Source organism: Ischnura elegans, chromosome 1, assembly GCF_921293095.1.
Source record: "Ischnura elegans chromosome 1, ioIscEleg1.1, whole genome shotgun sequence".
NCBI lineage: Eukaryota > Metazoa > Arthropoda > Insecta > Odonata > Coenagrionidae > Ischnura > Ischnura elegans.
Window position 1 is genome coordinate 19,818,678 of NC_060246.1, and position 27,872 is coordinate 19,846,549.

General features: G+C 37.7%; 1 protein-coding gene across 1 annotated transcript in view; it reads right to left on the reverse strand.

The window, feature by feature from the left end:
• Positions 1-27,618, reverse strand: part of LOC124156520 (exocyst complex component 2) — a 59,595-nt gene extending 31,977 nt beyond the window's left edge. Inside the window, exons 1-10 of the mRNA XM_046531109.1 lie at positions 26,739-27,618; positions 26,416-26,568; positions 21,295-21,445; positions 15,782-16,004; positions 14,782-14,902; positions 13,857-14,071; positions 11,563-11,681; positions 6,748-6,890; positions 4,236-4,309; positions 2,974-3,141 (exon numbers count right to left, since the gene is read on the reverse strand). Of these exons, the coding sequence (XP_046387065.1) occupies positions 2,974-3,141; positions 4,236-4,309; positions 6,748-6,890; positions 11,563-11,681; positions 13,857-14,071; positions 14,782-14,902; positions 15,782-16,004; positions 21,295-21,445; positions 26,416-26,568; positions 26,739-26,847 (1,476 nt within the window). The 5' untranslated portion in view covers positions 26,848-27,618. The remainder of the gene's footprint in view (positions 1-2,973; positions 3,142-4,235; positions 4,310-6,747; positions 6,891-11,562; positions 11,682-13,856; positions 14,072-14,781; positions 14,903-15,781; positions 16,005-21,294; positions 21,446-26,415; positions 26,569-26,738) is intronic.
• Positions 27,619-27,872: the final 254 nt, after the last annotated feature.

Here is a 27,872-nt window from a genome sequence, read left to right on the forward strand (position 1 = left end):
AGACATTACTCAAAAACAATTTAATGTCGTTGATACATAATATACTTCATTTAAGATTATGGTTTAAAATCTCTAATTTGCATTCCAATATCTTATTAATACCACAGCTGAAAATGTTATGTATGCAATTAAATTGTCGATGCCATGATTTTACACCTTAATGTATTTATTACTATGCTGAGTATTCAATAGGTAGTTAAGAAAATTAATAGGATTCCTTCACTGGTTTATGATTAGCCATTTATATTACTTTTACATAACATTGTGGGTTATGTGACCCCCTCACCTACATCACCTTCATGAAGTAAGATATTTTAAAGTGCACTACTATACATTAATCATCTTTAGGATACAATTAAAAAAACACTATTACCAGTTGGCTCCAAATCCTGTGCAGCAGTGTTATCTAAGTACATCACCTAGATGAATATGACTGACACCTGACCGTGTATAATGAGTAAGACTACATCGTTCATTACTTCTTATCTCTTGACCATTAATTAATAAAATCTACCCAGAATTTGTAGTACCACAATATAGTATAAACATACTGCAATACCATTATCTTCGGTTACCTTAAAAATCGTGAACTATTTTCATATTTGCCACAGTTAAAATAACCAGTAAAGGTTATATTAAGTTCACTAATTAAATTTCTAATTAACTGGTGTCATCTCCAACATCACCGAAAGGCCAACATCGATCAAGCGAAGGTTAAGGTACACATAATTTTGAAATTACCTTTTCAATGGTTTTGATTTGTATGACCATTACACTTAATTTACATACATGAAACTAAAATTTAAAAGTGAACTCCTTATGTAAGCTGAGGTACCAAAATGCTTATCTTGAAATCGAGGTTTACTTATGTACTTAAGTGGAAACTTGACGCGACTATTGTCATACACACAGTATAATTCTATGCTATTTACTCTAACAGCAGCTCTGATATTAATACTAGCTAATAAAGTAAATTTCTTTCCTCAAGATAATATCCTTCAAACAAACAACTTGAAATTTAACGTTACAAACCTTCGCAACTACTGACCGATTGAACTACCATTTGATTCCATGCAAGTATACTTTATATTACATAATATTACCGCACACATAGCAGTTATAATAAAATGTATGATGTAAATACAAAACCATCAACGAAACAAGAACAACAGTAGGAATATCTTCCAACAACATACCGGTGTCTTCATAAACAACGTCAAACTCAGCGTTTCGATATTCGTTACTCTCATGTTGAAAACCCGCTAAATTTAAATACCGTGTGTTCAAGCCACTCAATTTAACTGCAGGCTTTCCGTTACGTAGAATCTCGGAGCTATTAAAAGCTGTTCCACGGGTGATATGGATGATTCCTTCTGTTTCCTTTGTCCTGTTATGAATACGCTCTAGGACGAAATCAACGGCAGGTTTGGATAATCTAAATTTCATTTTTAAACTCCTTATTCTTCGTACATATCATACGCATTTACTTCCAAGGACCTGTGGTGTGCACGTAAGTTGAAATAATCTATAATTATATCCAACTCCTCGTCAGATGATGACAATACGTCGGCCATCTTGGTTGATCATGGCTTGATCAAAGAAAATCCACGATCAACTTGATCAAGGATGTTGATCCCCGATTAGCGCTGATTGTCGTTGGTGAAACTCAATCAGTGTGATTTGAGATTATTTGTACGGTTGATCCAAGATCAAGCGTTGATCGGCGTTGGTGAAATCGGCCCTGACTTGTGTTTCCCTCTCATATGCTCCAGTAATGGTGAAATGGATTTTGTACTTCCTCACAATAGTTTCACGTCACATTGCAAGCACATGGCATACATTGAGTTCTCTAAATTCCAATAAAAATGTTTCCACACTATGAAAGACATCTTTATCAGTATTTTATTAATTTAAATTGCAACTGTGCAATCTGCAAAACAGACAATGTTTAGAACAAAATAGACGTCAAGGGCAGCAAGGTGTGGGAACTACAAGATCAAGATCACCATTCATTGAGAGGAAGGGGTGAGCAGCAGAAGCACATAAAGGAGAGGTGCATGACCGAGGCCTCTTTGCTTGAATGAGGCTACGAATGAGAGAACAAGGGACGAACACATTCACTCTTGCATGTGACGTCTTTGTATTCAAAGCAAAGGCGGGCGAGCTACGTGGTGATGTGGCTATGTGCAGTGGTGGCTGGTGGTAATTTATCTAGGGTGTGCATTAGAGCAGATATAGGATGATTTAATTATACTATGTTAATACTAATCCATGAGCATCATATACACCTTATACCCTATGAGGAATTAGTGTAGAAAACGGCCATACAGATGACTCTGTAGATGCACTAGGATCCTGGGTGCAGGTAGTGTAGGTGGCGGCTACACCACTACACTACCTGCGAGTCGCTCACCAAAAATATGCGCGTGCGCACTCGCATCGTTTTGAGTCTGCTCCCATCACCCATTTGAACTGCACATACCCCCCCGCTTACTTCGTCCCGCCAGAGCACCCTCAAGCGATCGCATAGACCGAAAATGTGCCCGGCACGATTCTACGGGATTGCACACTTGTAGAGCGGTGAATTCGAAAAGGAGATAGCTGTAGCGTTCGGAGCTCCATGTTTCTTGCATATGCAGACAGGATTTTTATCCTTCTCGTTGCAAAGGAATAGTTTTCTTTCATAATTCATTCATCTTTGGGTGTGCACTTGATAACATGCGTATACGCACGCGCCGCCACTGACTATGTGATGTATGCAGTTCGCGTTTCCAGTCCGTGTCATCGTTTGAGAGTGCTAATACTAAGCTCGTTTCTTTGAAAATTGTGCTGTTTGGGCTAAGTTGAATATTAGCAGCCCTGTTACAAATAGAAAGCATGGTGTCAATCACTTAACTTAAAAAAATTAAATACAGCACACTCCCAATTATCCATGTTAGATCCATATCACCACAGCATGCTTCCAAGCTTTACCTTATACTCTGAGTGCCGAGATGGATTGGACGGCACATGCAGCTCCCCACTGAAGTAGGCTTGCCCTAGGCGCCACAAGTCAGGGAAGTGTCCCCACAAAGCATCGGTAAGGGCCTCCACAAAGAGAACACCTGGAGGGGCCAGACCCTGAGCCCCAGAGGAATTCCCCTAGCACCATCAAGGAGGGATGACGGCAAGTACCATGTGAAAGAAATTCATTATGTTATCAATAGCAATACAACTCCTAACAGTAGAAACCTTACACAGTATTGATTGAAGTTCAATATCACGAGTAAAGTTAGTGGCAGGACATAGAATTGAAACCAGGAAAGTGAAATGTAACCAAAATCTCCATTCTTCCGGTGCTACCGCATCTGGCTGTTTCTTGACGACAACAGTTTTACTAGCACTGCTGCCAGCGTCTTCAGGTCGAACATGCCGGTCCACGATTTTTGTCCTCCTTATATAGGTGCTCAAAAAATCATGGACCGGCATCTTCGACATGAAGACACTGGCAGCAGTGCTAGCAAAAATGTTGTCACCAAGAAACAACCAGATGCAGTAGCACCGGAAGAATGGAGATTTTGGAACCTCGACACTGCAGAAACATATGCAGTCATAAATGTAACCAAAGTTCAGAGACATAATGGCTCCAGTAGCCAAAAAATTTCAATGGAAAGAGAGCAATTTAACCTCAACTGGATCTCTTCTGTGAAAAAGATATGTTGTTCCCGCCCACACTAGAATGGATTTTCTCATAGTAATACAGAACCATTAATGGAACTTCTTAACCTTTTCAGCAACAATGTTACAAGATTAATGATGCTTTTGCATAAAGCAAATTATTTCACATTTCAATTTAAAGACATACTACCAATTACACATGAGAAGTTCCCCAAGATGGTAAATCAATCAAGATCTAAAAGCTGACCTTGGAAAACACTAAAATTTTGTTTTCCAAATACGTATATAATATCAATTCATATTTTGCTTTCAACCCATATATTTAAACTCGAAAAATTTTTATCGATATACTAAAGCTAGAGGAAGTTTATAAAACTAGAACCAGAGGGACACTTTTCCAGGACAGAATCCAAAATAATAAACCCTTCATAGTCAATAACAATTGGGTACATATTTTCCAAAAATATGAATTTACATGTGGTACTGAGAAGAAGTAAATGGAATAAATTTCCATTTTATATGGCAAACCTGATTCCAAAAATAGTAAAACGATATTCCTGCAGCAAGTCAGTACTCACAATAAATTCCTGGCTAGACGTTGTAGTTGGTGTTTTGACGAATTTGGATGGGGACATCCCTCTCAATGTCTTCCCTGGAGGAGGAGAGATAATGGTGGCATGAAAGACCAAATGTACAAAACACTCCACTTCAGATTTTGGTTTCATGATTGCAGGACTATTCCAAAAATACTTGAATCACAAGGAGTTATTCAGAGACCCATTAAACTCAATTTAAAACCTTGAAGTGTAAGGTGCCCCAGGGAAGGGGACTGGAGCACCTATTCTGAAAGTGTGGAATTCACAAGACTGAGGGTAAGGCTGAGATGAGCTCTAACCTCACCCAATCAAACCAACCTTTGGGTTGAATCTTTGAGTTAGATAAGTAAGTTTTTATCAAGTTTCATTGATAATTTTTTACTTACAATTAAAATGTTTCCAACTCACATTTGTTTAAATTGAGAACAAAAATTGATTAGTACATATTCAATTGACTGCAATTTCTGAAAAGGCAAAGAAGATTTTTTACTCCAACATTCTAAGTAACACATTGACAGCAAAGTAACTCTAGTGACGTAATCTTGCCCTTCTGCCACCTCCAAAACATGTCGACCAGGACAATATTTTAATCATTTAGAGAAAAAATCAAGCTGTCCATGGTACACGAATTTCATTTACCATTGGTTACCATATCATTAAATTCCTCTCACCCATTATACTGAAGTCAATTAAACTGCAAGAGAAAATTCAATGAAAAAAATGTTTCAAACATTGCTCAGGTGACCTTTATGCACAATGTTAGAGTAAAGGACAAAATTTTGGGCTTTTATGCCACATAAAAATAACACAATTGAAGTGCTAATAAAGCTTTAAGCCATTACAATAATAAAAACAGGGAGGCCACATTCCACAGACCCAAGGGGTGATAAAATTCACAGCCCTTTGGTACAGCCCTTGCAAAAGCTTTTGGTGCAGCATTATGGATTATTTAGGGACAATGAGAGTCTATTTCTCTTTAATCAGTTTTCATGGGTAAAAATTGCAGTTGTGGACTTAAGTTCATTATTTCCACCACAAACTTTAAAATTGAAATTAATCAAACACATTCTATGACTTTGAATGCACCCAGCTAATAACCAAAGTATTTCATCCATCCCATGCTGTAGTTCTTGGCTAGAGGCATTGGCTTGATGATCCATGCTCCACATGATTCAAATGGTCCAAAGCAGCTCAGAATTCCACTTCGACCCTGAGATGCTATGTTTTCATTGCTTTCTGCCTGCTAATTACTCACTTTCCCCTCCTCCGTTCCTTTCCTTTACCCCTCCCCCACATTTTAACCTCTCTGTCATGCACATGTGAAGGGAGTAAGTTTTCATGAGGACTATATACAGTGAAACCTCGATATAACGACACCCCACGGTGCACTAATAAACACTCGCTATAGCGAATTGTCGCTTTACCGGAGGTGGAGCAAATAATAGCCAATATACCTGTTGCGAACAGATATACAGGAACAGGAGTGGTGCGGCGACAGATAAACATCTATCCGATAAACGTAAGCATAAATCCAGACGAAAGACGATGTTTTTTTGCATCACTAAATTTCCTTACTCAAATAACGACCAACTATTCAAACAATTTATAAGCGCCGCACTGAATAAAAATCATGCAAAGCATTGTTTCGTCATCATTATATTTATCGAACGACAGTTTACCACATAAATTTGAGACTGAGCACTCCATTAACTTCATTTCTAACAGATCGCTAGCAATTACAGAGGTTAAGGAGTCTTCATGAAAGTCTTCCGGCGGTGAAACCCTCGCTATGGCGAGAGCCAACACCGAAAGGGTCTCGTAAAAACGAATTTTTTAACACGCTTATTATAGGGTCAATTGACGGTGCATCGGCTATCTCTCGTAATAGCGGGGGTGTCATTATAGCCCGTACTCGCTTTAACGAGGTTCCACTGTAGTAAATATAAATACGATGGCAATCTCATGAAATTGAAAATGTCTTTGGTTAATACCGTATTTGCAGAATCTAAGACGAGGTTTTTTTCCCTCCTAACTCCTGCAGAAAAGAGGGTTCGTCTTACAATCGGATGCAGAGAGATGGCATTTGATGGATAAGAATTTTTACATCAGACAGAAATCCATAATAGCGAAACTGCCGAGTGAAGAAAATTTTTTAGCGAGGTGGCGTGTTTTTTTGGGATATTTGAAAGAGATTTTAGTCAAATCAGCAATATGACCTGAGTGTCTCGATAAAGTACTAGTATTCCTGTAATTCGCTAATCTTGTTTGAATCCTTCAATGAATGTCATAATTACTCGCCAAAATATTGAGTTTCCTGGGACATAGGCAACTAGCCAAACATCACCGCATTGATCTTTTTCTCGCATTCATCATTTATTCGTATCGTTATTAGGAAAACGTTTTTTCCCTAGTGGAGTTCCAAAAAAAGGGGGTCTTAGAATCGTGTCCGTCTTAGATTCGTGCAAATATGGTAGTTCACAGAAGGAGCACTCACCATCAAGATCAGAAGATGGAGGAGGGTCGGAAGATGACAGGTGCTCATTTTTGCAAGAGCGCAATAAGTTGAGAAGGTGTTGATGTCTGGACTGAATAGCTTCCCATCCAGGATCTCCCTCCACCTCAAAACTGACCAGATTCCTAGAGACAACAAATTAACATTATCACCATACAGTAAAATCATGAAAGCTATAGGAGTGAAATTGAACACAAGATTTAGGTCATTTTGATAAATGGAGATTCACTATAAAGAATATTTTGCCTGAAGGATCACCTAGTTTCTGAACCTCTAGCTCCTAAAACCAATGGAATGTTAAGGCAAAGGCAACTAATGCCAGTGGTGCTACAGGAATGAGAAACCACCATGAAAAAAAGCAAGTCATTGTTATCCTTGATCACAATTAAACAGTGAAAATAAAGTAAAATATGAAAAAAAGAAGCCTTTAAATGATTTTGAATCATAAAATATTTCCATAGGGGCAGCATAAATACTACACATCTTTTGATTTCATCCATTTAACCCTTTCACTGCTGTGGACGTACCTAGTACGTCCGCACGGCAGACTGCGGTGGACGTACTTTTTCTTCCTCCCTGCCATGCTGTTAGCACTTTTGCCGAAGGACTCCGAAAAGTTGCTAATCCGGGACCCTATCCTCGACGAACTCACCCACGCAGGACCGTCTCATGGACCCCACCAGCGGAGGACCTCCCTCCCGAAAAGTGACCGCTCTGACTGCAATTTGAAAATCTATCAATCAATCCGATCATCAAAAAGTGATCGTTTTCATCGCACTCCTACCAATCAAGCAATCAAGTACGTCTTTGAACCGTGTTTCTATGATGAAAAATAACGATTTTGTCAACTTAGCTAAAATGGCCATTTGCCTGTTGTCCGCAGCTACGTTTTTAGCAAAGTTAACTAAATTGTTATTTTTCATCGCAGAAACACGGTTCAAAGACGTACTTCATTGCTTGATTGGTAGGAGTGCGATGAAAACAATCAATTTCTGATGATCGGATTGATTGATTGATTTTCAAATTGCAGTCAGAGCGGTCACTTTTCGGGAGGGAGACCCCCGCTGGTAGGGTCGAAGAGACGGTCCTGCGTGGGTGAGCTCGTCGAGGATAGAGTCGTGGATTAGCGACCCTTCGGAGGGTGTACCACACCCATCCTTAAAGTACCTGCTCCATGGGCCCAAGAAACGCATTTTAACCTTTTCGCCACATGTGAGGAGAAGGTTTTCGTAGATTGAACAGCAGTGAAAGGGTTAAGACTTCTTAGATCTTCTTAAGATAGATTTCACATTTTTTTAGTGTTATCCCAACCCTGATATCCTTCATTATAGCATCACATGAAATACATGAATCTTTACCTGTGACTAGCTCATGGCACGTACAAACAAGTACTTTAAAAATTCATAATGATGACGATGCAAATTACTTTGTAAAATGGAATAATTACCCCCAGAAATCATCACAGCCAAAATAACTATGCTGGCTGGCATACCCCAACACACTTCATAGCATTGAACATGGGTATAGGAAAGAGACAATGATAAAATCACTAAAACAAGTTGATGGTCATTAGATTTGGGATAGATTAAGATGGGTGGATCTAAGATTTTTTTTTGATGCAGATCCGAATCAGATCCTTGATTTCAGGTGTCAGATCATTGTATATTTTTGGGTTCAAATGCATTTTTAATAGCATATTATAATATCTTTGGGTACTTTCTAGTGATGGGTCGATTCCAAAATTTTATCGATTCCGATCCCGATTCCGATTCTGACATTTCGATTCCGATTCTACCGATACCGATGCCATCGATTCTGATGCCATAGGCTCCAAGAAAAATATCACTTAATTCCAGGCAACAAGAAAACCACTTTTAAAAATATTACTCTGTAAAAGAGTCAGTTGACAAAAGCATCTTTCAAATAATTACTATGTAATTAAAATATAATAGCTAAATTTCAAAACAGAACATATCTGAGTACAGAAATTTTCATAGCTGTAATAAAGATTACATAATATGTATATGAATCATGTAATATTTGGCCATTTCAAATTCTCAAGCAGAAAAACCAATTATTCTACATGCTCAGCCAGCAGGTTTTGACGTCTCCATGTCACAGTATTACTGCCTGCAGAAAATTGCCTTTTGCTACACATGTGTGTTATTGAGCAAGTACTTTCCCACCAAAATTGCACGATTTCGGAGACTTTGGAATTTTTATTAAAAATTATATCAACGATTTTTTGGATCTTGAATCTTCATGGAATTCAAGTGGTCGAAGCGAACAACTATAGAACTAAACTTTAGTTTTGTAGAGCCAAAAAAAATGCTATACTTTTCACGTCCTTTAATCAACCTTTAAATCTCTTGCTTTTTTAAGTTCAAGAAAGAAACTAAACGTTACAAATGAATATCACATCGGACGGTCGCAGTAATAAAAAAGGCTAAAAGAGCCCTGTGGTGTGAAAACTACCCCTTCCGCGCGACTCACCTCGGCGAAGGTGGAAAGGGAAAAAGGGTATCGGTTGTTGCCTTTCACGGAAATAGTTCTTTTTTCTCTCTCTTAAGCATGCTGACTTAATCTCTTCACTTTACTTCAATACCCGAGGCATATTTCTTATGCGTGGGATGGTTCCAAAAAATATCCAATCCTTAGTATTTTCACTCGAGTAATGCGCTAAATGGTCAAGTCGATCTATACATAATCCTTTTTAACATCCTCAGTTTAGTGTTTCAAGTCAATTAAGACGATTATCTATGCTTTAAATGACGATTTTCAAGACTAATGTTTTAAAAAACTTGAAAAATCGGCCTCAGTTACCGAGCCTTAAAGTTCCGCAGCGTGTAGCTCAGCCTTGACGCGCGATTGAAAAATCGCTCTTATTTCCTTCGTCGCAAACTTTTTTTTCAAGATTTCTTATAAGTACTCTTTAGAAATCTCTACTTTATATTGTGGTTCAAATTTTCCGAGTTATATTTTTCGTAAACGAAAGATAATGTCTACTTTATGTCAAATTTCACGTGAAAAACGGGTCGGCCATTTTGCGTTGTAAAACCCGACAGATGAGAGCCAAAATCTTCGAAAGTCATTGAAAGTATAGGCAAAGCACCAGATCAAAGGAATATTGTGTTTTATATTCCATAAAACTCACACCAACGCAAAACCACTTGGATAAATTCAAAGATTTTTTGAGGAAAAACGATATCTCGCGTGGCATTGAAAAATTGGTCATGCTTGGGCCTCTGTATCTCACTAAAGGTTCGTATCTATGTGAAATGGCATATAAAGCAATATTTGGTAATGATTTATGAGTATTTACGCTGAGTTTCAAGTCTCTATCCCCAAAAAGGTCATTTTGGACTTTATTCCAGCCTTTTCCGATTTCAGACTAGTGCGCCGGGTAGGAAGACGATCGGCCGCTGCGGCTGGCGTAAAGGTATTCGGCGCCCACATCGACAACTATAGTGTATTCGGCAAGCTGAAACTACCAGGCCAAGGCATTAGAATGACTTATCGGCTTTAAAAACTGCATCATTACATGAGTTTCATGATAGCGCTTCCTGTCGGCAGATTGCTGGACCTACTAGCCTCGAAAGCACTGTAACTTTAACTACTCGACTCGACATTCGTAATGCGACTCGAAACGCTCGAGTCGAGTACCAACTACTCGATCGACTTGAATTTTCGAGTACTCGCACATCCCAAGAAGATATGTGTTTTGTTATTACGATTACGTGGCGCGAAAATTCAAATGACTGTTGGAAACGCGGTCGTTTATTTTGTTGTTTGAAGTACTACTGGAATCGGAATCGATTTTTCACCTTGGCAAGTACTCGTTTTCGATTCCGGTTCTTGGCCGAGAATCGAGGAATCGAACCGACCCATCACTAGTACTTTCTCATAAATATCAGGAATGACTTTATTTGAAAATACTTTACGTCCAGGTACTGCATATAATTTCAGCGATCAACTTGGTGATACATTTCCACTGACAATCTGATGAACTAAAACTTTTTTTGGCATCAATAAATTGGCTTAAAGTCATTTGCACACGTGAGAGCTTCTCTTTGCTGCATTTAACAACTGAGAATGATGCTAGTGAAATTCTTGATGATGAAGACATTGAGCTTGCTGGATAATGACAATAGGATTATCAGTTGTTGTGCTTGCATTCGGACATTGAAGTAGACTTCTACAAGCAGAGAAATTTTTGACTATTCAAATTCTCCTTAAGCAACTTTCCCCAAATTTTGTCACTTTTTGTGTCACAGTGCCTAGTGTTTTAATCTCAGATGCTTCAGTAGTGATGAGAGGTGGATTTGTGCTCCTTGTGATAGTTTCATGCCACAGTGCACTCACATGGCATACATTGAGTTATCCTTATCTAAATAAAAATATTTCTGCAGTATGGAAGACATTTCATTAAATTAAATGGCAACTGTGCAATCTAAAACAATAAGCAAAGTTTATAACAAATTAAACATCACGACATCAAGTTGGTAGAACCATAACAGTAAGAAACGACCACTCAACAAGACGAAGGGGTGAGCAGTAGAAGCACGCAGTGCAGGACAAGCATTTCAATGCATTGGCGAATGCAAAGAGAGATTCTGAACTCTTTCTACTCCCTCTTATGGAATGCTACATTCACTGAAGTCTTAATTTATAATTTAGGATCCAGACACAATTTCTTCAGTGAATTTGGATCCGATTTCATTATCCCATGAAGCGCATTATCCACAGGTATTTGGATCCGACGCGACCCATACGACCATCCCTAGAATAGCTACTCACTTTATGATCTTCTTCTGCTCCTCCAGAGGGGCCGGCACTGACTCTCGCAGTCTCGCCAATAGAGCAGCACGTATTGTGTCAATACGACGATCTACTTCCTCAAAAACTTTACAAAAGACCTGGTGGAAGAGAAAATAATGAGAGATTTTTCAGCACTGCATTCACTAGCATGTTAAGGCAAGAGAAATAAATGCTGACTTGACCAATAAAAATTAATCAAATAAATGAAAGATTAATTATCTAATATATAAGATACATGCAATCAGAACTCAAAGCATTGAATACAATTTTGGACAAAAGAAATTTCTCTGTTCTTTTTGAACACCTCTTGGTGAATGAGGTGGTATACTTCACCAAGTTCTCCTTTCCAATTGCCACATGTAGAACACAACATCCTCACATCACTTTTTTTGAACAAGTCAATTTGCAACCAAGGCAGAACAGTTGCACCATCAAGAACAAACATTTTGATTTGGTGGCGACCACCGCAGAGTTGTGTTTTTAAAATACACCAGAGAGCATTCCACCAATCATCAAATTAAAGAGTGATTTCAAGGGTAAAAAAATCATTACTACTCAACTTGCTGGGCATAAGAGATTGGTTCTTTGGCCAAATCAATTCTTCGAATTTCCTCCGAAACATTGATTCTTCAGAATGAATAACATTTCATGAGAAAGGGAGACCCAGGTTTTCTACGTACATGTTTTTGAGAATTTGAGTGCTCATAAATGGAATGTAAAAAGAGTGTTTGAAAGTTCATTCACTTTGCAGCTACATAACGTTAAGAACACGGCAGTGAGATCACGGCGGTGTGAAAATAATTTGACGAAGTACGAGTTATATGCAGCGACAATATGAATATTACTCATCATAATTTGGAATTAAAAAAAAAAGCCGGTTAAATAATATTTCATGAGACTTAGATACTTGAAATAAACTTGCATAGCCATTAAAAAATATGCACTTATATTCTTTTCAGGGTACAAAAATATTTAAGTGAATTAAGCTTTTTACCTAGGTGTAATGAGTTTTTTAAATCAGCTTTCTTAATAGATTGAGCCAGGTTAAAAAGTTGGCCATGAAATATTGGGTTTATAATATGCCTAAAACAACGTAGCACTGGCAATAGAATCAGAATATAAATGCCATTGTATAATGCTCTCCTCCCATCTCCGAGGAGCCCACAACCCGCTACGAGGTCTTACAATAACTGGTAAATTCAAAGTATTGGTATTTTTATATCTTTGTCCACATCGAAGTTCACGCTAATGCATAGTTTGACTCTTGCAATTGTTGAGTTACATAAAAATTTTGTTTTTAATAGTTTTCTGCCATTCAAGGAATATTTAATTTAAAATTTACAATTGTTCTATTTCTTTTTGTTTATTTTATTTCTTTACTTTGCCAAATTGAGGCTAATTTTTAGCAATATTCGTATCAACTAAAAGAAATATGTATTTTTGTGGGAGGTATCATTTATTTTCTTACATAATGATGAGGGTAATTTGTACATTAGTCATTGACATTACTGTACAGTTTTTAAAACTCCCAACAGACTGAAAGTAATATTTTATTGCATAATCACACACCTGTCATGACAAGTCCAAAGAAAATAAATAGTTTTCTATTCTATTTTGCTACCAAAATAAATGTTTAATGAAAAAGTGTTAAATAACTTAGTAAGAAGTTAATCAGCCAGTGTCCAGTGGGTGCCAACTTGAAACATTGATAACTGAAACTTGGCAAAGCCACCCAGTGAGAAATGGGTGGTGGAATCCACGTGGAGAATTAACGTGGATACCACGTGTTTTTGGTCGTGGAATCAACGTGGAACCCACGTGGAAATTTGGTGGAAAAATTAAAACAGCAGTTGGTGCTGTCCTAAAACCATTAAAACCTCAACCACTCTATATCTAAACCTTCTATATATGTGTCTACGATTTTTCATGTGCTCTCATGGCTGCCTTTCCACGAATTATATAAGAATAGAATGTGCGATACATTTTCACATAACTAGCGTGGTTTCAGGATGATAAATGACGCAATGTCACCAGAGAGTTAAGTTCCACAAATTAGAAATTCTGTTTAACATTTTATGATAATCACCACAAATCCACTTGAAATCAACGTGGATTCCACGTGGGTCCAACCACTCAATATCCACCACCACCAAATATCCACCACTCAACGTGGATTCCACCACCCATTTCTCACTGGGCAAGAGCAGACTCACTTGGCTGTGACTGCAATCCACTTAAAGAAAGCTCATAAATGAAAACAATGGAGCACAAACCGGAACATCAGTGGATCCAAAGAGTGATCGTGCTCGCATGTAGTCATTGATGACCAGGTCATACTCCCCACGACGAATGTTCCTCTCGATGGTGCTAGGCAACGCAAAGAGGAAGCGGTGGCGCTGCAGCACTCCGAGCGCATTGCGTATCGCCTCAGCCTTCTCTCGCCGCCCCAACACTTCCCGGAACAGCTCAGTTGCCTGACGCTCAGATTCTTATGGATCAAAATGTAAAAGAAGTCCAACATTAAATTGATCCCTTACACTGGGATAACTATTGATGTGTTACAGATAAAAGAACCTTCACAACTTTGAAAATAAATAAGTTAGAAAATTTCTTACGGTCTTAATGATACATGTTTTAAAGTCCAGTATATAAGCTGTGGAATACACAATATACATATGTAGTTTCTTGCAGTGGCAATGTGACCTGTCATCTGTTCACACAAAATATCACCATTTATTTATAACACTATTCATTTTATGTTATGAAGATAGTATCTCACATTGTTGTATTACAGCTAAGCGACGAGCTTGAGTTTGAATTGACCTCTCAAAAGAGAGAAATAAATTCATACTTAATGCACAATGCCGTATGTTCCTACTTTTCACCTAATTACGATATCATAATTTTCCAATGATTTATCCAATTGTCAAAATTTGGAACAATGCACTCTGGAAGGCCTTTTCCTTTAAGGCATAAAGCCAAAATGTTTATCCTATAAAGTTTAAAATTTCCAAAATACAACTATTTTCCCATGATTTATCAACTTCAGTCCAAATTATATCTTTGGAGTTCTGGGTCTACAAACGACAGTCCAACTGTTCCAGGGTCAACCATGTCCTATGAAATTAACAATCGCCTGATTTCAGCCTAGGAATAATCAGTCGCAAGCATCAAGATAAGGCCATCCCTTGCACTCACCTTTAATCGCTTGCTCTGCTTTTGCTGTGGGGTCTGGTCCCAGCTGCTTCATGTCAGCCTCAAACCTCTCCTTTAAGGCCACAATTGTATCCAGTTGATCCATTACAGCCCCAACGTTAGCCTGATACAATTTTCACAAAGGATCTATTATTCTCTAATTCTTCAAATCAGCTTTACATATACATTATAGATTAAAACAACACAACATTGTGGAAACACCGATCACAGAACCTTGAAAGGCCCATGAACTTAATGCTATTATAAAAATCTGGAAAAAAAAATTGAAAATCTAGTGAGAGTGTGACTATTGGAGCTCATAAAAAAAATCTGCCTCTCTAAACATAACATATGGATAATGACGATTCTGTTCACCTCCCCAAAAAAAATACTCTAATCGTACAAAATCCCTCTTCTCATTTCCAAACCCAATCCCTCTTCATGCTGCTTTTCACAAAATACAAGGCAGGGTTGACTTTTCGAATCAGCCAACTTCCTTCCCCTCTTTGTCTTTCAACCCCTTCGCTCCATGTTTTACTGCCCTGCAGTGAGCCTTCTTCCCCTCATTCACATCTCAAAAAGATTTCTGACATGGCTTATTGGCAGCTAGTTTTGACGATGATGATTACAATGTGATGCCTGGTTTACATACAGTAGACCCTCATTAATACCAACAACCTTATTACGAAGTTCTCGTTATTACGAAGTAAATCATTGGTCCCGACGAAAAGACGCATCCAAACTATAGTAAAAGGAACGTTATTACGAAACTTTTGTTATTACGTAATTACAAACCTCAGTCCCGGTCCCGGCAGTCATAAAATGAACTATGGACTGGCTATGTACTTCAAAAATCAATGAAAATGGAGGTTTCTAAAATCGAACATAGTGTTCCCTAGATGTATGATAGGGACTGGCTCCATGACCATGGTACTTTTCCTCATTTCTACATATGACTGCCATGCAATAGACCAATCCAATCAATGCATGAACACAAATATACCTTAAGGAAAGACAGCTGTCCCTCCTTCTGAGCATCAACCCTCCTGCGCAGGAATGAGAGGCCTGCCTTCAAGTCTTCAAAGGAAGTGGTGTGGTGGTTCTCCAGGAGAAACCATGCAGGTATGAAGTGCTCTGACGTCAGCTTCCCAGGTCCAGGGCCTCCCCCTGCAGCCATGGCACCCTCAGGGAAAAGCTCATGGAGGTCGTCCTCAGGAAATTTCTTCCTGCCAAGAAAAACGTAGTCACACATTGAGAGACAGTCTACGAATTGTATGCGCATGTACCTTTGAAATCATTGCAGTAAGTTACCTCAACAAAATGACAGAATTCACTATATGTGACAATTGTGCCCAGTCAAATAAAAAGGAACATATGCTTACAATTTTTGAAGCATTGATACATAATAATATTTTTGTTATTGGTCCGGCCATCAAATACATGATGTAGGACAAAGCCTAAGCTCATGTCAGCATTGCCACTTGACTCTTTTAAAAATTATGATTTACAGATGCAATTTCAAGAAAATGGAACATAGAAAACTTATTTGTTATAGTCATTTGATGAAGTATAATTTGAAGAGCAATATTTTGGAACTTTCATGAGAATGAAATTTACTTAATTTCTTGGCAGAATATCCTTGGATCAAATAGCCGTTAGAATAACAATGGCCAACATGAAAGAGATTATTGCAGAGGGTCATCTCCATAATACATAAATATATATCGTTAATCCCTAAGTCCAATAATTAAACCTCTCCATAGACTATTAATTAAAAGTATTGAATGCTATTTCAGTATCATGCAAATTTTGATTAGAAAAACATTCCACATCTTCACTTAAAAAATTGTAATAAATTTTACAATTGATGGAGATCCCTCACAAAAATACACATTTTGAATGAAATTTGAATTTTTCTTCTGAGGATTCTCAGCTATTCCCTTAATGGTTATTTTGCAAAGCAATCGCTGAGACAGGAAAGAATAATTGCTCCCCAATTTGGTCAATATCTGCTCCCACTAATCTTGCCACCCTAAACAGTATTACAACTTTTTTTGCAAAAATTGTAAAATTTAGAAACTCAAATCTCCACAAGGCACCTACTAGTGCAGTTTTATCCTCTTTATCCCTCCCTTGTCTCTCCCTTCTCCGACTTCAATCAGACATCAAATTCATTTACAATGCCCTTAACTCCCACTTTGACAATCCTGACATTGTTTCCTTCCTCAACATCACAGTACCTTCCCGCCACACCCGATCTATCTCTTTACTCCACATTCCTACACCCAGGCTATCTGTAATTAAGCGATCTCTTTTCCATAGATTTTCTCTTCTAATAAATTCTCTCCCGGGTGATATTGATCCATTTTCTTTGACAATTAAAAATTTTACTCACCTGGCAACAACATACTTATCGCATGAATGACTAAATAGCTGGAAAAATGTTTGTTGTTTTCGTTTTTATGCTTTATTTAAATTTGTAATAAATAATTATTTATTTATTTAATATTTGTTGTTATAAGTGCACTATAAATTGGCAGTCTTGCTGTATGTGTACCACTTTATTTAAATAAAAATAAAAAAATAATTCCAAATGCACTCACAAAAATTTTCAAGAGCTTCTCTCATATATTGAATAATGAAATATTAAGGGCTGACAATTATATACATATATATTCTACTGGCAATACCTCTTCAAATTCATTTGCATGAGATGGCGAGGAACTAATTTACAGAAGTTTTCTCATTGGAAGCAGATGCCAATTATGGTTTATACCCTCACAATGTCAACACTTCTTCTCAGATGCTTAATTCCTCCAAACCAGACAACACCTACCTCTTTGACATTTAACACGTTCCGTGCTGATGACGTAGCATCTACGTCATGGCAGCCACTACCCAGTGACTGATGACGTAGATGCTACGTCATGATTCCCTTTTGCGTTATGTTCCGCCCTGAGCGCCAGCCACCGCTGTTAGGGTATGGGAGAGGGTCAGTCACCACTCTTCGCCTGTTTGCCGTGCGGAAAGCTCCGAAAAAATTTTTTTTTCGATTTTTTCTGTGTTTTTCTATTTTACCCGGTTTTGCTCTGCAAGGACGTCTTTGGGGGTGGCTATATACAATGTATTTTTTGATAGCTCCGAAAATTTTTTTTTTTCGATTTTTTCTGTGTTTTTCTATTTTACCCGGTTTTGCTCTGCAAGGACGTCTTTGGGGTTGGCTATATACAATGTATTTTTTATTACTTTCATTTTATAATGCAAAAAACAGTTGTATATTCTCACAATTGTTCTTATACATTAAAAAAAAACTTTTGCAAATATTCAAAGCGAAATAATAAAAAGATACTTTTACATTTGACGAGGATAGGTAATTACTTTATTACAAGGTATTTTATCTTTCTTTATGACTTTTAACGCAATGATTAGATTTTGTTTATTTAATTGGTTTTTACAAGAAGGAATACAGATATTTTTCCCTTGTTGTTATTTTCATTTTTAACGTCAATTAACGCTATCGTGGTAAATTGCTTAGCTGGTTGCCTAATTTCGGACATACTCCAGGTATGTGCATTTTTATCCTTACGATAACAATAAATGCTTCCGTTCTTATACTTTTAAAGTTTCAGAGTGAATTTTATTTGCTATGATTTCATCATGGCAAAATTTGTTGTTATCCCTATGTTTATTTGCTGCTATGCATGAAACAATATATTTGCATAAATTTTACAATAACTTCAGCAAAGTCCTGGTTCCACATTGCAATTTATTTTTACTATTTACATTTCATGCACAATAGCTAGACTTCCCCATCCTTATGTTAACTAGCATTTGAATTAGAGACTCATTACTTGATTTTTTCCATAATATCCTAAATACTTACAAGCATTCTATTTGGCATCCTCCCCAACAAAAAAATGCCTAAGGGAACAATTTCCACTAACCCAGTCACATGCCGCCGAACTAGGAGAAACTGATCCGGCCCGAGGGTATATACATCCGAGGATATAAAATGGGCTATACGTGTCCTGAAGGAAATTTACTAGATGGAAATATTTAACCATAGAAGAATTTCCCCACTTTTTGGCCTTATTTTTTGTGCTAGAATTATCCAAATCTCCCGTATCTCCTATAATTGAAAAGCTTGATCTTTAATTGACTTGCATTGCTTCAGGAGAGAGAAGTCGCTTGATCAATTCATGTCAATTCTCCAAGCCCTTCAAATCAACGAGAACCTATCTACGTTCTCTGACTCTAACACTCCTCTGGCCCACTGATTATTCAAAATTAGCCCCATATAGACGCATTCAAGGAAACAATGGAAAAGTAGTGAACCGCTCACGTGACCTAAGTTTGGAAGAGTCTATGATTCCATGGAGAGCTAGGCTGGGATATAGTGAATATATGAGGGGAAAGCACTACAGGTACGCAAGGAAGTTATATATGTTGACGGAAGCAAAGGGTTCGGCGCTGCAGGTCCTCCAACTCAGAAGTGTCTGGAAAAGGGCAGTCGGAGAAGATGGTAAACAAATGATGGAGGATCATTTTGACTGAGGCTAATCCTTTCATATTGATAACTTTTATAACAGTGTAGCCAGTTCTAGATTCCATCCAAATGGGAAACCTAACTTGACGGGGACACTGAGGAGAGGCAAGAAAGTTATTCCTCTTTTGGTGCTCTGCTACGAATTAAAGAAAGGTGAGGTGGTGGAGGCCTTTCATGAGTATAAAATCGGTATCCTAAGGTGGACGGATAAGAGGGAAGTGCGGATGATCATCGCTGAATTCAGTGCAAAAAATGAACGAATCTACGAAAAGGCGAGGGTGCACGCCAAGAAAGCCACAGGCGGTGGTTGAATATAGCAATTAAAATTGTGGCATCGATCATTGGGAGCAAATGATGTCTGACTTTCCCATTGAAAGAAAATTCATCAAATGGTACTAAAAATTGGGAATCCACCTACTGAAATCACTGTTGCTGAAACGTAATTTTTATTCAAAGAAAATTTTTGAAACTGTACCTTCGATCCCTTTGAGGAGATAGTCATCCTAGCTTGCCTCAACCAAAACCAAGGGCTTATTAGCTTATTAGGACATTTCCCCGATAATATGAAAAACACGATAGACAGAAAAGACGAAAACAGAAGAGATGTAGGCAGTGCTTCAAGAAGAATGTCCACCAGGATACATCATATTATAGCCCCACCTGCCTATCTGATCCTCGATTGTGTCTTGACAGTTTCCAGAAGTATCACAAGAATTTGTGATGCAGAAAATTATTTACCCAGCGGGAAAAAATTATTTTTTAATGTTTACCTTTTATATTTTCTATTTCAATATTTATTTAAAAAGATATTATTTTATGCGAAGTATTTAGTAACTGAAAAATTATTCTAAAAATGCTGGTCAATTTTTGATTTGTAAAACAATATGTTTCATTGCAACAATTATTCGTTTATACAAATTTTCCCTTTCATTTATAAACCAATGTATATCATTATAAAATCTTATCCAGAGGATATCATATCGTCCATAATAATTTTTCCACCATAGGGAGCAACACTTTTGCTGGAAATATTGGTAATACTCGCAATATTTTCTTTTGGGCAATAAAACATTTAAAATCGTATTTGAATGTATCATTTCCAGATTATAAAAAGTAATGTTTGCTGCATTACTATTTCCATTAGTTTTTTCCAGAAAGTGATAAAGTCTGAACGGGTTTTCGCTACAGTACTGACAAAGAGCAAAGAAATGTGGGAAACATGTAGGTGTGTTGCGGGAAGGTATCAAAAGTTTGACAGGATACTTAGAAAATTTAAATTTAGAATTTTTAACAAATGAAGGGTTATTTTAAAAAAAAAAGTGCGAAAACATGTAGCAGGCATCACAAATCATAAGATCACGTCGTTAAAATAATAATAAAAAAATACAAATTTTTGCCAAAAAGTCAGCCACAGGGCATTTTCTTCAAAAAACGGTCAGCACAGAATGTGTTAAGTTGGGAATCAAGAAAAGAGTTCACAGTTGGCTGCCCTTAGGCAAATGAAATAGAACAAAGAACCTTTACAATATCATATATCACTCACAATCAGCCAATTGCCCAATTGCTTGTTTATAACCTGCAACCTCTCCTTGCCATTCAACATTGTTCCTTGGATATATATTTACAATCAACATATACATATTCCTAAAAGTATTCTGTTTTTCAGTACTTGTCATTAATGTCTTCAATGGTCTTTCAATACAGGGACCTTCTGCTTCTCTAGACTACATACATCGTTTGTTTTCCTCTCTGCTATGGCACCGTTGATCCCTATACCACATTTTACTCTGTCAAGGGAAAACTCTGACTGGCTCGTCTGTAGATGGCTGTCTAAAATATAAAGAGTAGCTCATGTGCCTATAAACATTGAAGGCAGCAGGAAATTTACTGATGATCTGCATTAACGAGCCAACAAGTGGATGCTTATTAGACCCTGCCAGCGCACCAGGAAGAAAAAATTTATAACTCACTCATTCCCTTCTGCTGAAATACCGAGAGGATCTTCATATTGGTACGTGGTCGGGGAGAGGGAGCGACGACTGCCCCACGCCAAATTCTGAAGCGGCGCATCCTCCACCCAAACAGCACTTTCCTTCATCGGGCCAATGGTCTCATGGTAACCTAGAAAAGGCAAACGGTAGCAATTAGGAAAGGCACACGCACACCTGAACTCGTCAAGGTGGGACATTTCCAGGAATGACACTCCAGTCAGCCCAAATTAATGAGTCCAACCAATGATGGGTACAGAACAATAGGCCCATGAAACTGATCTAGCATTCATTGGGATGGTACAAATAAAGAAAATTACTCATTAATGTGACGGTACATTGGGAGTATAGTACTAGATATTTCAAATATTTTTTATCTTTTACTCATAATAGCTGTAGAAACAGCCCTCTCTTGATTTTTTCACTTACATTAAGGCTATTTAAAATGTAATTCCAGGTTATAGCACAGGTATATGTAAATTTTACTTTGTAGTTATGTCTAATACTAGACAAGGAAATCACATTGACAATTAACATCCCAAGAGTATCTTTAAATAAATTTAATTAACTATTAATCTTTATTGGAACCAAATTTAACTAAAATCTTCATTAACACAAAATAAATACTATGTCTCAAATGGTCTGATTATTACTCCTATAACATTTATAGTTCACTTGATGGCCATTCCATCACAGTTTTTATGAATTGCTTATTAAAGTTTTCTCTCAGTGATAAACTAAAACTGCAATGTTGTCATTCTAGGTCGGTGTCCAAAATTTGATACTTATGGGCTTACAGTCTCAAAAGAATAAAAGACTAAGAATACAGAATATTTACAACAACGCTTTTTATGCCACATGTGGTAAGCTCCTTTGGCCAAATAGGTAGTACTCTCCTTGTTTGAACTCTGCAGGACTGGTATTTATTGATGGCAATTTTTCCTAATTACATTCTTCTGCAATACACTCACTTCTGCTTCCTTATAACCTTTCCAAGTCAGATCACCACTCAACATGCCCATCTTATCTATACATCTCGCTATGAGAGTATGACATGTCTCTAATTTAGGCATTTTCTGTGTGATACAAGTCTACCATCATTGAAAAATTTCCCTGAGAGTGACCTCTTCGTTCCCAATTCTATTGTTACCTCGCATCTCACAATACCCCTTTGATGACGAGTCACTTTCCGACACGTAGAATTTACATTGGAAACTGAGACATTTAAACAAGATATTGTTTGCCCAATTCCTTCTTGAATTCACGATGAAAATGGAGTGGCAACATACACTGGATCACCATTGCTGGTTTTCTGTCACATGGAAGATGAAACTGCAAGATAGCAATATCTTCACTGAGTTACATACCTGACCACTAGAGATATATGTAACACTCTACTTTATTAGCAAAAATAGTACATCAATTTACAATTAAGAAGATAGCAATACAAATCATTAATTTTAAGGAGGGTGGGTCACTGTACCTACATTCAATAAACGATTAACTCTTATCTCTTGAAGTAGCCATATAGTTGAAACTTTACCTCAATTTGAATAACAACACACAAATGTATCGAGAAAACTTTTTTGAGCGATTAATGTGTATTTCAATTAATTCACATTTTTGCCTGAAAAAAAGTCTTGAATAATATTGTGAGAAAAGTGCCTTGTAAAACCTTTTAACTACCTTTTCCTCTATCAACCCAATTGCTGTAGAGACATAATTAAAAGGTCATTTTGAATGTACAACTTCATTAAAAATACGAAAAATCAATAAAATTCATTTCATGCCAGTTACAGTGATTTTTAAATTTAAAACTCCAAAAATCCTTAGTTAGCTTTTCCCAAATTTTTCTTTTCAGAATTGACAGGAACTGTTAAGGTATAATCCTTATACCTTACTTATACAAAGACAAAATTTAGTGGCAATTAATTAATGTTTCAAAAATTATTCAAACTTATACCTTTTCCTTACATAAGGTGGATTGGCTCCCCATTAGAAATAGGTAGATTCATAAATAAAAATTATAAATGATAAAAATAATAAACTATCAATGCTGAAAAAATTGCTAATCATATTATTTACAAAATCATTTTGACCAAATTAAAGCAAAAGCTAAACTTTGTGGGGGGGTATAGGAGGTAGAAGGGGTGGGTAATGGATAAATGCATAGAGACGACAAAGGAGTGGGAATTCAAGGCAAAGGAAAGAGCTTTGAGTTCATCCATTTGTTCAAGAGCCATTTTTCGATAGTGCAGTCTGTTTCCCAAATATAGACGTGACCGGATTCACGGGGGATGAGGTATACTCCAGAGGCTTTCAGGCCGAAGTCATCTTTTGGTGTCCTAATGCAGGCTTTGATCTCAAAGGAAGGTTTACGTATGGCTTCAATGTTGCAGCTTTGGAGTAACCATGGAAAAACTGGTGACAGAACAGATGCATATACTTGTTCTACCCAATGAAATCAGCGATAGCAGAGCATTGCCTGGACCTCGGCCATAGAATGAATTTACAAAATACAAAAGTTCTATGCTGCACGGACAATTATTAGGATCACATAGTAAAAGAAGCAATACAAATTAAACTAGAAGAAAAAACATCAATAGAGACAAAAGCTTCCCACTAAGCAATAAATGGAAGAGCATAATCAACCACTAAGTACATCCAAAAACAACACCAATCCAGAAAGAACCAATCAGGGTCCACTCGAGGGTATAAATCCTGGCAAGAACTTGGCTTCGCAACCTATCCCTGAAGACGATGGTTGACTCAGCCTTCGAAACGTTGGGACCAGTTACCCATAAGCACACCCAGTGGGAAACCAGGGGGTCTATTCTCTAACTCGAAGCGCGGTAGCTTTCTGGTGGAAAGATGCTTAATTAAGCTACTTGCTCCCACTTGTATTCTCTAACGCTGAAGCTCCGGCGAAGGGAGCTTGCAGAAGCTACCGGTAGCTTATTAGGCTCCAACCCTTATTCTCTATGGGATTTGAAGCTACTTCCGTAGCTTCAAACTAGCTACCACGGTAGCTTCGCGAAGCACGCCCTCGAACCCCGCGCTTCAGCTAGCTACCATCAAAATACATAGGGAATTCCCATAGGGCCATGGGAATTCCTATGAACCGCCGTGAACCAAGTGGCGCGTGTCGCTAATCTTTTGTTCTATCCCATCAGTCTTTCTTGACACGGCTAGCGATTGAGTGGTAAACAAGAAAAGTGTTGACTATTTTTGTTGTTTTGCGTAATTATTTTCTTTAATGAGGTCGGGAATGCTGCGTAAATTATTTGAAGCCTTCAATTATTGTATTCTTAACAAAGTAGTGGGCATGAGTGACAAATTTCGTGACTAATCATATATGTTTCGGAGTGAACTATCGATCGCGTTAACATAGTTGATTTCATTATTTGGAGAAGAAAAATGTTACTTTCAATCATTTTATATCACGTGAAATCTTATTTTGCATGAAGTCATTACTAGTGAGAAGAAAAACCCCGAAAACAGTGATTATTATTGATGTTGCGAGAGGCTGTTGTAGTGACGGTACAAATTGATGCGTTGAAATCATTACCAATGCCAATGTATCCACTGCACAGAGATGGATGTCTTATTTTTGCAAGTGTTTATACATTTATGATAAACTTTACCGTGCATTATTAGCAACGATCTTTGTTGTGAAGTGATTGTGTGAAGAGAGTTTAGTGTTACATAGATGCAGACCGGAGAGAGGTGGATATATTATTGTGTTATAATGCAATGTAAGGTGTTTCATGATAGTTATTAATAAATTTTTTGCTCTTCCAATGAGTAAATGTGTTCATGATATCATTCTGCTTTCATTTGTGTGTCTTTGGCCGTATATACGCATTTAATTTCAGTGCCGGTAGTTAAGTTGGTGTATTTGTTTTGAATTTTGAGAAAGTGTAGCCATGGATATTCCAGAAGCCCACGAAGGAAGTCATCACAAAAACAATAATATAATATGGCTTTAATATTGGGAGAAGGAACTACGTTTAATAGGTTGTTTTTTGACAATGATGGTCAAGTTCTAATGAATCGCCCCCGCTTGCAATAGTGCAAGCTTGGCGGTTGGCATATAATACTTATTCATAAAACCATTTAAATATTAATTTAGCCGTCGTGAGAACGGCACGACAGTAGAGTTTTGTGTAAATATCGATTGAAGCATATTGTGAGCCTAAAATGATTGCTTAGGCCAATCTGAGTGAAATGACGTAACTTTCAAACATAATTTTCTCCGCCTTCCCATTAACTTTGTTGAAGATATTCCCGAAATAATATACACTTATCGTATGCACATGTTATTGCGATATTCTCTCGCAGTGCAAGAAGGAACAATCTCTGCACAGGAACAGTTGGTCATCAAAATATTTGCATCAAACAGGCAAAAGCATAAGGAGCGCTGAGTGTAAAGTTCTCGGGAATTAGAACGACAATGTGATAGCATTGGTTTAATGTGTTGGTGGTTTATTAACATTTTCTCTTCATTATATTTACATGGCCAACATGATTATCAATCGTGACATAAACTGCTGCATCGATCGAAACTATTGAATTGATATAAAAGCCGCTTAGCCAAATATAATTATTTCTACGTATTTCTATTATTATGAAAGCTGAAGGCACTCAGCATTTCGTAATTTACAAAGCACATTAATTTCAACTAGAAGAAAAAGTCAGCCGAGAACGACTACATTATGATTTTCCCGCAGGTTACGAAATGAAACGAGCGATTTCATTGGTTCTAAGAGTAAAATCTGAGTTCGCACGAAATATTTCTCATACCCCATATCCGGTCTGAGAAAGCTACCAGAAATTCTCGGTCTGAGAAAGCTACTCCCTGTTAGAGAATAAGGTTGGTAGCCAATTCTGGTAGCTAGTTCGAAGCTACCACGACGGGAGCTTCGAGTTAGAGAATAGACCCCCAGAGGATTATTCCTTCAGATAATACGCCGGGAAAACTCTAATTTTCCATAGGCAGATAGTCAAAACGAAAAATGGCATGCACTTGGAAAGATTCAATTTGTGGCTGGGGATAAGAATGCTAAATATAAAGTCAGTAAACAATACAAAAACCAAAATTACCCCTGAACTGCACAGTTGATGTCCCTTTTCCTCCTGATCGGGTGGTTATTATGATATCTCCTCTTCCTTTTCCCGGTCCTGATCGAGCAATTATCTTGTTGACCGACTTCCATTCCGCCGAAAGAAGACAGTCACAGCCACATATCGTGAGTCCTATGAGCGAAGGAGAAAATACGTATGACTATATCATCGATGTCAGCATTAAACATAAATTTAACATAAGCATGGAATATAATCCGACCAAAAGAAGGGGTTATCATTTCTGGAAGAGAAAACTTTCTGATTCATGGAACATTATTTGGTGAGTAACCTTCGACACTTACCTATAAGGTCAGTTGGACTGGAGCCTAAATATTCCCCTCTCAACGTAACTCGTGTGCCAGGAGGGCCTTCCTTGGGAGATATTCCAGTCACTATAGGCGGAGGGGCCATCGTAAACACCACAGCACTCTTACCCGAATGTTATTCACACGGTCATTCACTTGAATCTCACACAACACAAGATAAATTTAAAGGCAAGCGGCGTGAATGGCAGCGGTTGATGTTGAAGATAAGTTTGTGACAGTACGCTAGCATTCGAATCCGAAGAATGAGTACAGAAAACAGGAGAGAGTCATTTTCTAGCATCACAACACTTCCCTGCACCCCACTATTTCGGTGTTCCGAGTCGTTTCATAGAGTACACATTCCATTAATGAGGACGCTCAGTGTGAGAGTCTACCACTTGTATCAGAGAAAAAAATTTTCTACGACTTGCTTACACCGACGCCCATATCTCTGACAGCCAAGAGATGGGCGGAGGGCTGCCCTGCCTACAAGGTACTAATTCTATTTCTGCAATCAAAGACCGTAGACACTTCCCACGTGCCTTTACTGCTAAACAGTCCATCCGGTTGATTGTACTACCTCCTACTACCAGTCTCCTGCCTTGTCTACAGCAGGAAATAAATATCAACACTTCCAATTACGGAACTGATGAAACCAGCTGAAACTGAAACAATCACACCACGTTGCCAAATCGTACGGTGGTACCGCAGTTACCAAAAAGGAGGGAATTTCTAATCCATTGATGTATCCTCGGTACTTCCCACAGGATTTTCTCTTTCATCTTCCAGCCAGAGATAATGAAACCTAGGCTTACCGAAGGAGGATAATTCAAAGGATGTTTCGACTGGACTCAAAGTTTTAAGCAGCGGTTGCAGCTACGCGCATTATTTTGACCCATGAAAGGTCAACCCACGCCCCAGGAAATAGCGACAAAATTATGCTAACACATAATGCTTTATATTTCTGGTATAAAAACGGCTTTTTTAATTAAACTTATAATTACACCTTAAAATTGGTTAATTTTATTATTTTCAGCAAGAAAGTTATTCTTTCTTATCACATATTGGCAGGAAAAACACTCTAAAACATAAGTACAGGCAATGTTCCACTCGGTCATTTAATAAGTCATA